Raw genomic sequence first — 14605 nt, forward strand, 5'->3', positions numbered from 1 at the left:
TGTGTGTGTGTGTGTGTGTGTGTGTGTGTGTGTGTGTGTGTGTGTGTGTGTGTGTGTGTGTGTGTGTGTGTGTGTAGGCTCGTCTGAACTGCTCGGTTCCTGGAGATTCGTTCTTCTACTTCGACATTCTTCAGTCCCTCACCAACGTGCTGCAGATTAACCAGAGGCCCGCTGTGGTGGGGGTCTTCACCACGCAGGATAACAGGTAACGTGAGGGACAACTCTGTGAGGACCACTTTCAGGCTAACACCTGAAGAGTGAGGACATTTTTTAAAAGTGGTGACAAGAGTTAAGAGTTATGTTCTCTCAGAACAATCGCTTAGTTACTCTCTGGATGATATCATGTTAGGATTGTGCAAAGAGTCAGAAACTCAGCAGAGATCTTGTCAGTCTATTGTTGTGTTGTTGTATTATTATGTTGTTGTCTTCAGATCTTCGGAGTCCCCGAAATTGAGTTTGTTGGTTTTGGTTTATTTTAAGTTATATTATCGAAGTTTGGTCTGACACTTATCACTGCTTAAATTAAATCAGTCAATGTGCGTTCTTCTCACAATACAATATTTGCAGCTAAATACTTCTCCATGACATTCTCTGCAGTATTCCTGGCTCAGCAGTCTGTGCGTTCTACATGGACGACATAGAGAGCGTCTTCAATGGGAAGTTCAAGGAGCAGCGGACCAGCGATTCCTCCTGGACTCCAGTCCCTGAGGAGCAGGTTCCCAGACCCAGGTGGGACCACCCTTTCACTGGGGGCAAACTCAGGGTCCTCCCAACCTAGAACGCTTTAAAACATGGTATTTTTTAGACACGTAATGGTACGTTCAGACCGGCAAAAAGGCAGACATTTACCTTGTGTTACTGACCGCAGCGTCATTTGCGATTACTCACATCAATATATGAAATAACCGTCCTTACAGCTTACAGAAGCAGATTGGTTGTTTATTGCCGCATTTCAACAACAACACATCTTGAATGACTTTTTGTTTTCGTTGTTTCCAGGCCCGGTACATGTACCGGTGATGGTCCGGCTGTGGACTACAAATCATCGGTTCAGTTCCCCGACGAGATGCTGATGTTTATCAAGTCGTACCCTCTGATGGACGAAGCTGTTCCATCTGTCAACCACCGGCCCTGTTTCATCAGGACTTCGAGCAGGTAACACACACACAGACACGCTCACACAAACAAAAACTCACAAACACCTAAACAAACAAAACAAACTCACACACAAAAAAACAAAAACACACACAGTTTCTTTGCTGCACATTTACATGTTTTGGTTTTATTAAGGCTGAGTTCAAGTTAAATCTGATTCGTCTTTTGACAGCAGACGGTTTCTAAAGTCAGTGTAGTCAAGGGTCCATGTGCAGTCATATAAATCCAAACTAAGAATTCCCGTCAATTTAACGTCAGCTAATGCCATAAAATCTTCCACCATGGATTTCTTTTTAATATATATTCATACTCCTATGCAGTAGCAAGGACCTTTTTAAGTAAGTAGGTGTGTAACAAACGGTATAATGTGCAGCATGCAGGTCGTTAATGAGAACCCCAGCAGTGTTCTTCTCTCACTAACTAAACTAACTGGACTTTTTCTATTTCATTGTTTCATTAGCACCTTAAAGTGGACCTATCATGCTATATTTGAATAATATAGTGTAGGACCATACCTATATAAGGCATATTTATACTTTTTATTTTTCAAAATACCAAACAGATCATGCATTTTAGCCAGTCCTCATTTCGCTCAATTTAACACTGTCTTTGCATGGGCTGATTCTGTGAGAACAGCACCATCTACAGGCCTGGCATATGTACTACAGCGTCTCCAGCGCTTTCGAACGGCAATGTCCGTGGCTGTCTCCTCCTGATTGGTGGAGTTGGTGGAGTCTCCCCCGGAAAGATGTGCAAGCTTTCTGCTGTCCTGAATTCAATGGGGAACTCATTCCACCATAATTATCATAATTATCATAATCAAAAATAACACATTTCAAGTGGAATTAATCAGTATCTGTGTGTGTGATTTGTTCTAAATGTGTGTTGGACACCTAATCTGATGTGGTTTCTGAAAAATGACACCAGGATTAGCCACTAAAGTGTTGTGATAAAAAAAACATCTCTATATAGCGCTGTGTTTGCAACCCAGCTTCAGCAACAGCTTCACACTTAACCCCCAGTAGTAGCTACATTGTTGGTTTCAAAGATAACAAATCCACAGGTAATAAATTACTTACAGGTTTGACATGAGTCACTAGATTGACATTACCCTGATTCAGTTCACTGGGAAGACAGCAAAGCTCAAGCTGATAGCTGCCATAATATTACAGCTTGTAACAATACACACACCTTGACACTTGAACATATTTCAGTGTGTCGTGAAAAAAGCATCTCAATATTTCTAGTGCTAGCTAGCAACTTAGCCGAGGCAAGAGCTGTGTCAGCAACTTCATCAAAAGCTTCACAGCGGCAAACTCTGGGGCAAAGCCGTGAAGCCCAGAAGGAAGTGCCACAAACTGCAGTTCATTTAGTGGCCGGTAGTAGGAGACTGCAGAAGGGAGCAATTTCCATTAACCCCCAAGTTAAAATTCCAAACTTTTGAGCAGAAATAAACATTTTCCATTGTAGTTCAAAAAAAACATATGATCTGTATAGTTAGATTCCACATTCATAACAACTGTGAGGGGAGTTAATTTTGCTGCTGTTGTTAGCTTTCTGTCTCTCTGCTAGGAGCTCCGCTGCTTAATTTAAGTGGGGAACACAACTTTCTCTTTCTTTAGGTAGCAATTACAAAGGTTTGGCTTTAAATGAAGAAAATGCAGTAGCACTTATTCTGTTCTTTTCAAGATTCAAGGCTTTATTGTCAAGTGAACAACATTAGCGTGTGACAGTAGCTACAGTGTAGATATGGCAATGAAAAATGTAAGTCACAGGCTCTTCCAACAATGCAACGGGTTAGGGTTAGGGTTCGGGAATATATAAAGGACATAAAACAATTAAAATGGTATAAGAGAATGTTTTTGAGATGTAATGCAAATAAATACCAATTCAATAGAAATAGGTTGGGCTTATAGATAGCAAATGAACCTGCAGGATTCTTGATTTTGAGTTTTTTTCTTCATGGTCAATGCACTTCCCGTTGGATAAGCGTCCGATTAAATGTAATGTGTGTAAAAATGTATGCAAAAAGCTAAATAAGGCCACTTTAAATACATGTTATTGTAGGAGGGGAGGTGTTGCATCTCGGTTTACTGGTTATGAACCGAGACACAGCACGCAGGACCCAAAAGCAGGACTCGAAGACAGTTGTCCACAAATAGAATGTTCTTTAATAACAAAAACTAAATCGTACTTTCAAAAAATAGAAAGCAGTTAAATAGCCAAAGCCAAGTTGTACAGCAACACAAAAACTCACTTGGCAAAAGGTAAATCTCAAGGTAGGTATCAGCAGTAAAAAAAAGGCCCAGGTTCTCATGACATGAAGCATAACGAACTGACAAAGGAACAAGGAAACACCAGGGCTATATATAGGTGAGGGGGATGGGCACAGGTGAAAACGGCCCAGGCAGATTAGGATGTTGCCTGTAGAAATCCCTGATCAACTCCTGATCCACAATGTGGCGAGAAGGAATCCACATCCTATCCTCTGCTCCATAGCCTTTCCAGTCAACGAGGAACTGCCTGCCACACCCCCTTTTCCGGACTGCCAGCAGTTTCTTGACCGTATAAACAAGGCCACCATCAACAACTCTGGGGGGTGGCGGAGGTTTAGTTGCGGGCACCAAACTGCTTTCCTTGACAGGTTTGATCTTCCCAACGTGGAATGTAGGGTGGACCCGCAGGGACCTGGGGAGTCGCAGGCGCACAGACACAGGGTTCACAATCTTCCTTATTGGAAAGGGACCAGCAAACCTGGGGGCTAATTTTCTTGAAGCAACATGGATGGGTAGCTCTTCCGTGGACAACCAAACCTTCTGCCCAGGCTGGTACACTGGAGCTGGCCGGCGGTGTCGGTCAGCCACCCTCTTCATTGACGAAGAACTCCTTAGAAGGGTTCGACGGGCAGCCGCCCAGATGCGGTGGCAACGTCTGACCAGGGCATGTGCAGAAGGGACCAAGACCTCCTTTTCAGTCTCAGCAAACACGGGTGGTTGGTAGCCAAAGACGCACTGGAAGGGAGTCAGACCTGTGGCAGAGGTAGGAAGAGAATTGTGGGCGTATTCCACCCAGGCTAGATGCTTGTTCCACGATGAGGGATTCTGAGCCACCAAGCACCTCAGACATGTCTCCAACACTTGATTTAATCACAGGTTTGTCCGTTGGACTGGGGGTGATACCCAGAGGAGAGGCCAGCGGTGGCTCCAATGAGACTGCAGAACTCCTTCCAGAACTTGGAAACAAACTATGGGCCCCGGTCTGACACAATATCCCTGGGAAATCCATGTATCCGGTACACATTGATCATCATAATTTCTGCCGTTTCCTTGGCCGAGGGTAGCTTGGTCAAAGGAATAAAATGAGTCATTTTAGAAAAACGATCTACCACTGTTAGCACAGTGGTATTACCTTGAGAAATCGGGAGTCCAGTAACAAAGTCCATGGATATGTCAGACCAGGGCCGTTGAGGAATGAGCAACGGCTGCAGCATCCCCGCCTGAGACCTGGAAGAAGTTTTGCTGCGAGCACAAACAGGACAGGCATTCACATATTCACCAACATCTTTAGCCATGGACGGCCACCAGAAACGCTGCTTAAGTGCGAACATGGTTCCTCTAACCCCAGGATGACAAGTGAGCAAGGACGTGTGAGCCCAGTGAATGATCTTGGAGCGCAAGGGCACTGTAACAAACAGCCTATTAGGCGGACACTCACTAGGTGCTGGGCTCTCAACATTTGCTTGCTGCACCTCTTTTTCTATCTGCCAAGTTACCGCTCCTACCACACGGTTCAGTGGTAGGATGGGTTCTGGTTTCTTGGCAGCAGGCTCAGGGTCAAACAGACGGGACAAGGCATCTGGCTTGGTGTTCTGGGAGCTAGGTCTAAATGACAAGGTAAAATCAAAACGACTGAAAAAAAGCGTCCATCTAGCCTGACGTGAATTCAGTCTCTTAGCTTTTTTTATGTATTCGAAGTTTTTGTGGTCTGTCCATACCAGGAACGGCTGAGCTGCCCCCTCTAGCCAATGTCTCCACTCCTCCAATGCTTGTTTCACTGCCAGTAGTTCACGATTGCCCACGTCGTAGTTCCTTTCCGCTGGGGACAACTTACGGGAGAGATAAGCGCAGGGATGGAGCTTATTATCCTTTGCAGCCCGCTGAGAGAGAACTGCCCCCACACCGAGGTTAGAGGCATCCACCTCTACCACGAACTGTCAAAGTGGATCTGGGATGGTGAGGATGGGAGCAGAGGTGAACATCTCCTTTAGGCCTTGAAAAGCGTTAGCAGCTTTGGAGTTCCATTCAAAAGGGACATGAGGAGAGGAAAGTACATGTAGCGGGGGAGCAATAGAACTGAAATTCCTTATGAAATGTCTATATAAATTTACAAACCCCAGGAACTGCTGTAGTTTTTTCCTGTTAACTGGAACTGGCCACTCGGCCACGGCACTGACCTTGGCAGGGTCCATCTTTATTTGACCGGGGGCAATGATGAAACCCAGGAACGATGTGGTTTGGACATGGAACTCGCACTTCTCTGCTTTGACATAAAGTTGGTTCTGTAGCAGGCAGTCGAGGACTTGACGGACATGCTGCTGGTGGGTTATGTTGTCAGGAGAAAAAATCTAAATGTCATCAAGATATACAAACACAAACTTATTCAGGAAGTCCCCCAACACCTCATTTATGAGGGACTGAAACACTGCCGGTACTGTACTCATAGTGTCCACTTGGTGTGTTAAATCCAGTCTTCCATTCGTCCCCCTCCCTGATTCTCACCAAATGATAAGCATTCCTTAAATTCAGTTTGGTGAAAATGTTGGCGTCTCGCAAAAGTTCAGAGGTGGAGGAGATGAATGGGAGAGGGTACCTTTTTTTGATGGTGATTGTGTTCAGAGTGCTGTAGTCTATACAGGGCCGGAGTGATCCATCCTTTTTGTCGACGAAAAAGAAGCCCACTCCCGTCGGTGACGAGGAAGGGCGAATGAGTCCGGTCTGCAAGGAGGTCTCAATATAATTGTTCATGGCCTCCCTTTCAGGTCCGGAAAGAGAGTAGAGGCGACCATTGGGTATGGGTGAGCCAGGTACCAAGTTTATAGCACAGTCATTAGGCCTATGTGGTGGCAGGGCAGTTGCTCGGGCTTTACTAAAAACTTCCTTCAGGTCCCAATAGCAACTGGGCACCTTGGACTTGTCAGGGAAATCTTGCTCCTGTACTTGGATCGCCTCAGTCATTTCTGTAAATGCAATCTGGACAACATCTTGGGTCTCAATCCTTCTAGCATGGGGAGTGTTGTCACCAGTCTTATTGTCTCTCAAACTGAAATGTTTGCAGTCCTCTCCCCATCCCTTAACTCTCCCAGATCTCCAGTCTATGTGTGGGTTGTGCTTGACTAACCATGGGTAACCAGGAATAAGTGGATGCTGAGCAGAGTCAAATAAATGGAAAGTCATGTGTTCAGTATGTGTTGCATTTACGGTTATTTCAATGGGCATAATACAATGGGTAACGGTAAACAATAACCGACCATCCAGAGCAGAGGCCTTTAACGGTTGCTTCAAAGGAATTGCCACACAGTTCCACTTCTTAGCCAACCCCCAATCACTTAAAGTTTCATCTGCACCAGAGTATATGAGAACCCCCTGAGTTAAAACATGTCTGTCTACTTTTACTTGTACCAGTGTCAATGTACGAGAAGGGAATCCAGATGACAGTCGGCTCACCAGAGTCCTCCTCGTCCCTGATGAGCCCGACCTTTTACTGTACAAGAAGCCAGGAGGTGCCCCTGCTCCCCACAGTAAAAACTAGGGATGTAACGATACCAAAAACTCACGGTACGGTAATACCGCGATAACAAGTCCACGGTACGATATTTATCGCGATATATTGAAGGAAATAAAAAATCTAAAATAAATTCTAATTTTTTTTTTTACTCCAAAATGTTTTCTTTATTAAATAATAAATCTGATTTGTACAGCATTTTAGTATAGTAGTACATTTAAAGTGTCAAAACAGTAACAGACTGGAACAAGAACAAGTACTACCAAACAAAAGTATGCATTTTCTTTGTGCAAATAAACAAGAACATTCAATAATCAGACCCTGCAATAAAATAGATTTCAAGTAACTCAACTCAAACTCTCTCTCACTCACTCATCAGACAGGTTTTTTTTCAGGAAGATGAGCATGTCAACATTTCCAGGTAGAAGCTGGGATCTTTGGGCGTTTACAATATCCCCTGCTGTGAAAAAAACTCTCTCACTCGGCACTGATGTGGCTGGGACAGAGAGATATGCTTTGGCCATGGGGGACAGCAGTGGGTAACACTTTGCATTGTCTCTCCACCACTTGAGAGGACAGTCAGAGAGTCGCTTTGCGGTACAAGTCAATTTCAGCCTCGATACCAATGTTGTGCTGTGCCACGTGCACTTCTTTACTGAAAGACTCCCCAAGGAGATCTTCGAGTGCTGTCTTTTTGGAAGGAGGAGATTGTTCCTCAGCGTCATGTGCTCTTTCCCCTTCTGTTTCACTAGGGTTCTATGCAAGCAAGCAGAGGTAGAAAAAAAACGTCTTATCTTTCTTTTCACAAAAACAACAGAGGCAAACACACCTTACGTTATCTGAAAAAGTTACACAGACACAAAAAGAATATTTAAATATGTACCTGGTTCTGCATCTGTGTGGCTTTCAACTTCAGCCTGTCGAAAACGTCCTCCCTCTGACTGTCGTTTAGCTTGTGCAAGCTCCGGAACCGGAGGTCCAACGCAGTGCTCTCTTGCAGAAACTTGTTTTGCTCCCCTTGGTATCTGTCTGTAAAGTCCTTCAGTATGGCTCTCTTCATTTGGGTGATGGTGGAGGAGTCCTCATCGCACTGTGCCATGCTTTGCTCTATCATGTGCTTGAGGGGCACAATGAGAGAGACTGTAGGTCGAGACTCATCGCACAGCACGGTGGTTGCTTTTTTCAGCGGTGAGAGAAGCCGAACCATGTCCTCGGCGTCCGTGATGTCAGCTGGTTCAAGAGTGTCTATCTCGCGTGGGTTGCGCCTGACTTCAGCACTGAGTAGCGTTGCAGCGATAGCTTGTTGTTGCTCCAGGTAGCGCTCGAGCATGTCAAGCGAGCTGTTCCATCTTGTGACCACATCCATGATGAGTTTATGCGCAGGCAGGTTTAACATTCCCTGTTTGGTGGCCAGAACAGCTGTGGCAGTTGAACTTCAGTGAAAAAATGCAGCTACACGCCTCACTCTACCAAGCAGATGGCTTGCCCGGTTTACGTTCAAACCCGCTTTTGAAGCGAGGTTTAAAGTGTGGGCAAAAGACTTTATGTGTGGGGAAAGACCGGCCTCTCTCACCGCTACATCCATATTCCTTGCGTTGTCTGTTACGACAGCAATGCCTTGATTATTGTCGAGTCCCCACTCCAAAACAGCAGATTTGAACACCTCAGCAATGTTGAGTCCAGTGTCTGATGTGAAAAGAGGCCGCGTCTGTAAAACAAAACTTTGAATTTCCCATTCGCTGGTCATAACATGAGCCGTGACTGTAATATAGCTCTGCGTAGCTCGTGAAGTCCACCCATCTGTTGTTATTGAGATGCACTCTGCTTCTTTGAGGCTCTGTGTCACTTTAGCATTTGTCTCTTGGTACAGAGTGGGTAGCACTGTTCGATTAAAGTATGGCCGTGATGGAATGGCATACATGGGCTCCAGCATGTTTACTAACCTCCGAAATCCACTGTTGTCGACCACAGAAAACGGCCTTAAGTCTTTGGCCATGTACTTGCCGATGCACCTTGTTATTTCCTGAGCTCTTGGACTGTTAGGGGGAAGTGGCGCTCCAAATACTTCTGTCAGAGTCAGTTGGCCCGGCTTAGGCTTTTTCCTCACAGTAGGTTGTTGTGTTCTGAGCTTTTCTGGGTGGTGATGTGACAAATGACTTCTCATGTTCGATGTGTTTCCCGAATTGTAGGCGACCGTCGCCTGGCAGGATTTGCAAATAGTTTGGCGTTTGTCAGTTTGCTTTTCACCTTTGTCATTTCTTGAAACGGGAAAACCAAAATGCTGCCACACAACAGCTTTAAAAGTCGATGGAGCATCCTCAATTTCACAATTTGTATTTAGTTGGTCAGCACGTTCGTCTACTCCGTTCGCCATTTTCTCGTTGGGTCTGAGTGTGAGGGCGGGCTTGCACGCAAAGGATGATGGGAGTATTCTTGACTAGTATTATGGCGTCCTCTGCTGTTCAAACAAAAACATTACAGTTTTTATTTACAGGGCGAGATATAAATGAATGAACGGTAATATCGCGGTAGATTTTTTCAGTCTCACGACGGTATTGAGCAGTTTCATTACCGCAATACCGCGGTATTCGGTATATCGTTACATCCCAAGTAAAAACACCTGCCCTCCTGAATGCGCCGAAGACGTTCCTCCGGAGTCAACTTTGCCCGACCCAACTACATGGGCTCCTCTGAGACACTAGGGAGCATTCTTCTCTCAGGAGGACTATTGGCAGGAGGTCTCCAGGCGGGACGATGGCTTGGTGTGTCCCCTTGGTGTCGAGGCAGACATGCCACATTCTTGAACCTTTCTTTTTGTCTTTCGGCCAGTCTATTGTCTATTCGAACTGCCAGTGCAATGACAGAATCCAAGTCTTTTGGGAGGTCCAAAGGTATTAACTGGTCTTTAATGGAATCCGAAAGACCAGACAAAAAGGCGTCGAGCAGTGCTGAAGAATTCCAGCCACTATCTGCTGCAAGGGTCCTGAACTCAATGGCATAATCCGATACTCTGCGCTGGCTTTGCTTAATCTGCATCAGTGCTCTGGCTGCCTCTCTTCCAGGAGCCGTGCGATTAAACACCTTGGTGAGAGTGTCTGTAAATACATCCAGAGAATTACAGGCAGGTGAATCTCTCGCCCATTCGGACGTAGCCCAGGCCGCTGCTCTCCCTGTTAAGTGGCTCACCATGAAGGCCACTTTAGAGTGATCAGTGGGGAATGCAGCAGGGTTATATTTATAATGAAGATCACAATGAACAATGAAAGGGCGACAGTCACCGGAATCTCCGGAGAATTGCTCTGGAGATGCCAGAAGAGGCGGTGGAGCATGAGGTGGCACATGGTCAGCTGGAACAGTTGGTGTGTAAGCAACAGCAGGAAACTGAGGGGATGAACCAGCTTCCAGGTGAGCGAGGACACGGTGCAGCTGTTCGGCAAGGTGGTTCACCTGAGTATTGACGGAGGCTTGAACATTTTCCTGAAGGCCGGTTAGGTCCCTCACCCCCTGGTTTATGGCGCCCAGCTGCTCCTCATGCTGGTGTAGTCTCGTTCCTTGAGCTTGCAGAGCTATCTTCACTGTCTCTGAATCCGCTGGGTCCATATTTTGGTCAGTTCGTACTGTTATGAACCGAGACACAGGACGCAGGACCCAAAAGCAGAACTCGAAGACAGTTGTCCGAAAATAGAATGTTCTTTAATAACAAAAACTAAATCGTACTTTCAAAAAATAGAAAGCAGTTAAATAGCCAAAGCCAAGTTGTACAGCAACACAAAAACTCAATTGGCAAAAGGTCTAAATCTCAAGGTAGGTATCAGGAGTAAAAAAAGGCCCAGGTTCTCACGACATGAAACATAACGAACTGACAAAGGAACAAAGAAACACCAGGTCCCTTTCTCATTTCTCCAACTCCCCTCCTTGACTCCTATCCTCGATACTTAGTCCCGCCCACAGGAGATGCGAGCCGAGGAGCCGAGGAGGGGAACCGAGGAGAGAGGAGGGGAAGCAGCAGGCGGTTAGAGAAATGAGAACTCCTCTCCTCTGCGCGGTCATATTAAAGAGACGTCCGTTAATTATGACGTGGCAACAGCTGCATCAGCTGTGAGTCTTTTGTTAGAGCGCTGCATTTTGTAATCTCTGTTAGATCAGCTGAACATTGTTCCCCCACATATTTACTTTTAATTCCATTTGCAACAAGTATGACACAAATGTATGAGTATTTTCGACACATAGTAGCATCTCTTCTGTACTGGGCAGCACTAAAACATTATTATAAAAAGTACCCTACAAATAAAGGGAAACATATAGGAGGCTTATGTACGTTTCATATATTCACACATGCACACATACAAAAGCACAAAAAAAACAATGACTGTCTATATACCAGGGGTCGGCAACCTTTCTAATATCGAGTGCCATTTAAAAAAAAATTGTTATCAGCGTGCCAACGATCGAGAATTATCAACCGGGGGGAGGGGGGTTGAGGAGCTTGACGCTCGCCAACTATCAGCAGGAGGGCGGGGGAGCCTCGCTGCGGGGTGTGTGGACCTGTCAGCGCAACTTACATGATGCCGATTTTAACGAACACATTTAAATAATTAGTTTAAACGGCATAATAATAAGGACGATCGTCCGTTCTGTGATTCTCCAGAGCACACATGTTATGATATTAGGGTCATGCAGAGTGAGATGAGATCGCTGTCCCTTTAAGAGAGAGAGAAAGAGGGGTGTGGATTGTGCATGTGTGTTTGTGGATGGTAGAGCGACAGTGAGGGAACGTGTGTATGTTTCTGGAAGTGAAATGAGGAAGCAGAAAAACAGAGGTCTGTGATGTATTTTGTGAAACAGAAGAACAGCTAAATAAATGCAACGGCCTCCCAAGAAGTGCTCTTCTCTCTCCAGTCATTTAAGCTAAAGTGGGTTATTGAACCTGAAGCTTGCTGCTTCTGCCCTCCTCAACTACGGTCTGGGAGCCGACAGGAAAGTTCAACACACAGATGGCCAAGTCCGCCCCTTTGTAGCATATTATTTCGATGAGAGATGAGCAGATCGCCACTGGGCTTTCAACTAAAGACACAGCCACGCAAAAACTGCGGCATTTGTACAGCTCCTTATGGGTACTGCAATTAGTGAAGTTCTTTTCTCCGTGGTGAAACGATCAGCACTGCACCACGGAGGAAAGCGGCAGAAAGTCACCTGGAGATAAAGAGAGCGGGGCTGCGTTGCTTGCATGGCTTCCTTCTGCAGGTAACGGGGAGACGCGCTCTGGCGTCGGTCTCGTTCAGGATCCGAAAATACAATTTAAATATTTTGCACACTTATTCCACTTATTCCTAGTGTGCCACTGGTTACGGTGCCGCGTGCCAATGCTGGCACGCGTGCCAGGGGTTGCCGACCCCTGCACTATACCATAGGCTATGTTAACCTTTTTAAACTAGTAGCTAAATGACATGATAAATCATCAACTCACACCTCTTTCACAAACCACCTGCAACGAATTTCTAATCCAAGTAATTAACGAATCATGAGGGACCTGACAGGCTATATAAGGTCCAGGCACACCTGTGATTTAAATCTCAACAAGGAAAAACATATTCAGTGACCACATGACACAAATTGAGTCATGAAACCCGCGGCAAAAACTTCTGACCAACAACAGGAATCAGGAGAGACACCGATCCCAGCGCTGGAAAGCGAGAATGCGCAAAGCCATCCTGCTTCATCTTGAGGTATTTGAGTGTTCGATTACAATTGTTTTAAATAGTTGAAAAATAGCAGGCTTTTTTCATTGGAATACAACAATGGATTAATTTGTTATGACAGAATATGTATGTGCAGTTTAGTTTGATGGATAAAGGTATTGACCTGTACATTTTATTCTTCCTACAGGTTCAACACCCACACTCATACAAAAGTTTGAACAGCAGTGTCCCAGTAATGGAGCAGTACTTCGGAGAAGGGTGCCTGCTGAAGGACTTCGGGATGAGCCGAGACTCCCTGGAGGCCTTGATGCGGTGTCTGGGGCCTGAGAGGAGACAGGCCTGGGGACACCACATGACTGTATTGACAACTGTGTACTGGCTGGCACACGGTTTGTCATACAGTGTGGTGTCCCGGGCTTTTCAGGTACCCCTTTCCACGGTCCACAGACTGGTCCACCAGGGAGTGGAGGATCGCTGCTCTCAGGCAGTCTGTGATCAGGCTGCTTGCTGGTCCAGAGCTGGAGGAGGTCGGGCAGGGCTTCCAGCAGTTGGCCGATAGCCCAGTATTTAGTTCATGTGTGGGTGCCATTGGTGGGTGCCACATTAGAATAAAGACCCCACCCGGACCCAGTGGCCTACATAAATCGGAAGCTCTTTCCTTCCATACAGCTGCAGGCTGTATGCGATAGGAAGGGTAAATTCCTAAAACAAATTGTAGGATTTCCGGGCTCAGTGCACGACACCCGTGTCCTAAAAAACAGTACCTTATACAAAGAGGCTCTGTACCCTCCACCAGGGTACTTTATTGTGGGAGATGGTGGCTATCCATGCATTGTACACCCCATAACGGTCGCAACCCCGTATCGGGAGCCACTACAGGGGAGGGTACAGAGCCGCTTCAACGGCTGTCATGCCAAAGCGCGCAGCATCATTGAGCGCGCTTTTGGGATACTGAAGGGGCGATGGAGGTATCTCCTGTCGAAGGCCTTGGAGGTGAACCACACCTTTGTCCCTGCTGTGGTAACTTCCCGCTGTGTACTGCACAATCTCAGCATTACTGCAGACATGACTGAACTGTTGGAGGAGGAGGAGGAGGAGGAAGAGCAGCAGCAGCAGCAGCAGCAGCAGCAGCAGCAGGAGGGGATAGAGAGGTCTCCACCTCGTCCTGTGAGGGGGGAGCGAGGTGGACAGGGCCGGAGAGACAGACTGGCAGACCAAATCTCGGCTCCGGACCAAAAACCGGGTCCAGCTGAACGACCACGATTATTGTTGAGAGGATTTTTATTCATGGCCAGTTTTTTTGTTATCCGTTTGTTTTCTTCACCGATGAAAAATGCATTTACTGGTCAGATCTATTACTCAGTTCTTTTGTTCGTCCATTTATATGCCTTATTTCCAATTTCACCTTGCTCAAGTTTATTTAGAGCAAAGGACTTTACAGACCCATATCTTTATTACAAATTGTATGTGAAATAGGCCATCACACAATCTCTTCAGAAAGTGTTAAAAAAATATATATATTGTTATGATTTGACTGAACTTGAAAAGAAAGAAGAGACATGTGTTAGCAATTTTACTTATGTAGGGTTTGAGCTACATGCAGTAACTTGCCTCAATGTTAATCTATATATTATTTATAATAAAACATCCCTGATATTGCATTTGGATACTTTACACACGGTTGGTTTATGCGCAGAATAATTTGAGGTGGAGATTTAAAAATCGGAAATCAGTGACCATGACTTTTTGTATGACTATAGACAGTTATGCCTTGGGTTGCAAAAAGTAAAGTCACAATCATAAAATGTATATTCAGCTTTGTATAAAATAAAGATCTCCTTTTATCTTCAGTAAACATGTGTGTTTCTGTATGTCTAATTGTAAAGAAGGCTTCATGCTTGATGTAACCCTTGTATGGTGTTCGGGTCTGTGGGACCCGTTTATTATTTTTCTAAAGAAAATTGATAATT

The 14605-nt window shown here is 45.5% G+C and overlaps 1 protein-coding gene across 10 annotated transcripts in view; it reads left to right on the plus strand.

The window, feature by feature from the left end:
* LOC307023307 (semaphorin-6D-like) overlaps positions 1 to 14605 on the plus strand; it is a 262682-nt gene that overhangs the window by 184782 nt on the left and 63295 nt on the right. For all 10 annotated transcript variants that reach the window (XM_079656498.1, XM_079656494.1, XM_079656502.1 and 7 more), the window contains 3 exons: positions 78 to 205; positions 598 to 729; positions 1000 to 1155. In XM_079656498.1, coding sequence (XP_079512624.1) covers positions 78 to 205; positions 598 to 729; positions 1000 to 1155 — 416 coding nt within the window. The remainder of the gene's footprint in view (positions 1 to 77; positions 206 to 597; positions 730 to 999; positions 1156 to 14605) is intronic.

Source organism: Notothenia rossii, assembly GCF_949606895.1.
Source record: "Notothenia rossii genome assembly, chromosome: 10".
In the NCBI taxonomy this organism is placed as follows: domain Eukaryota; kingdom Metazoa; phylum Chordata; class Actinopteri; order Perciformes; family Nototheniidae; genus Notothenia; species Notothenia rossii.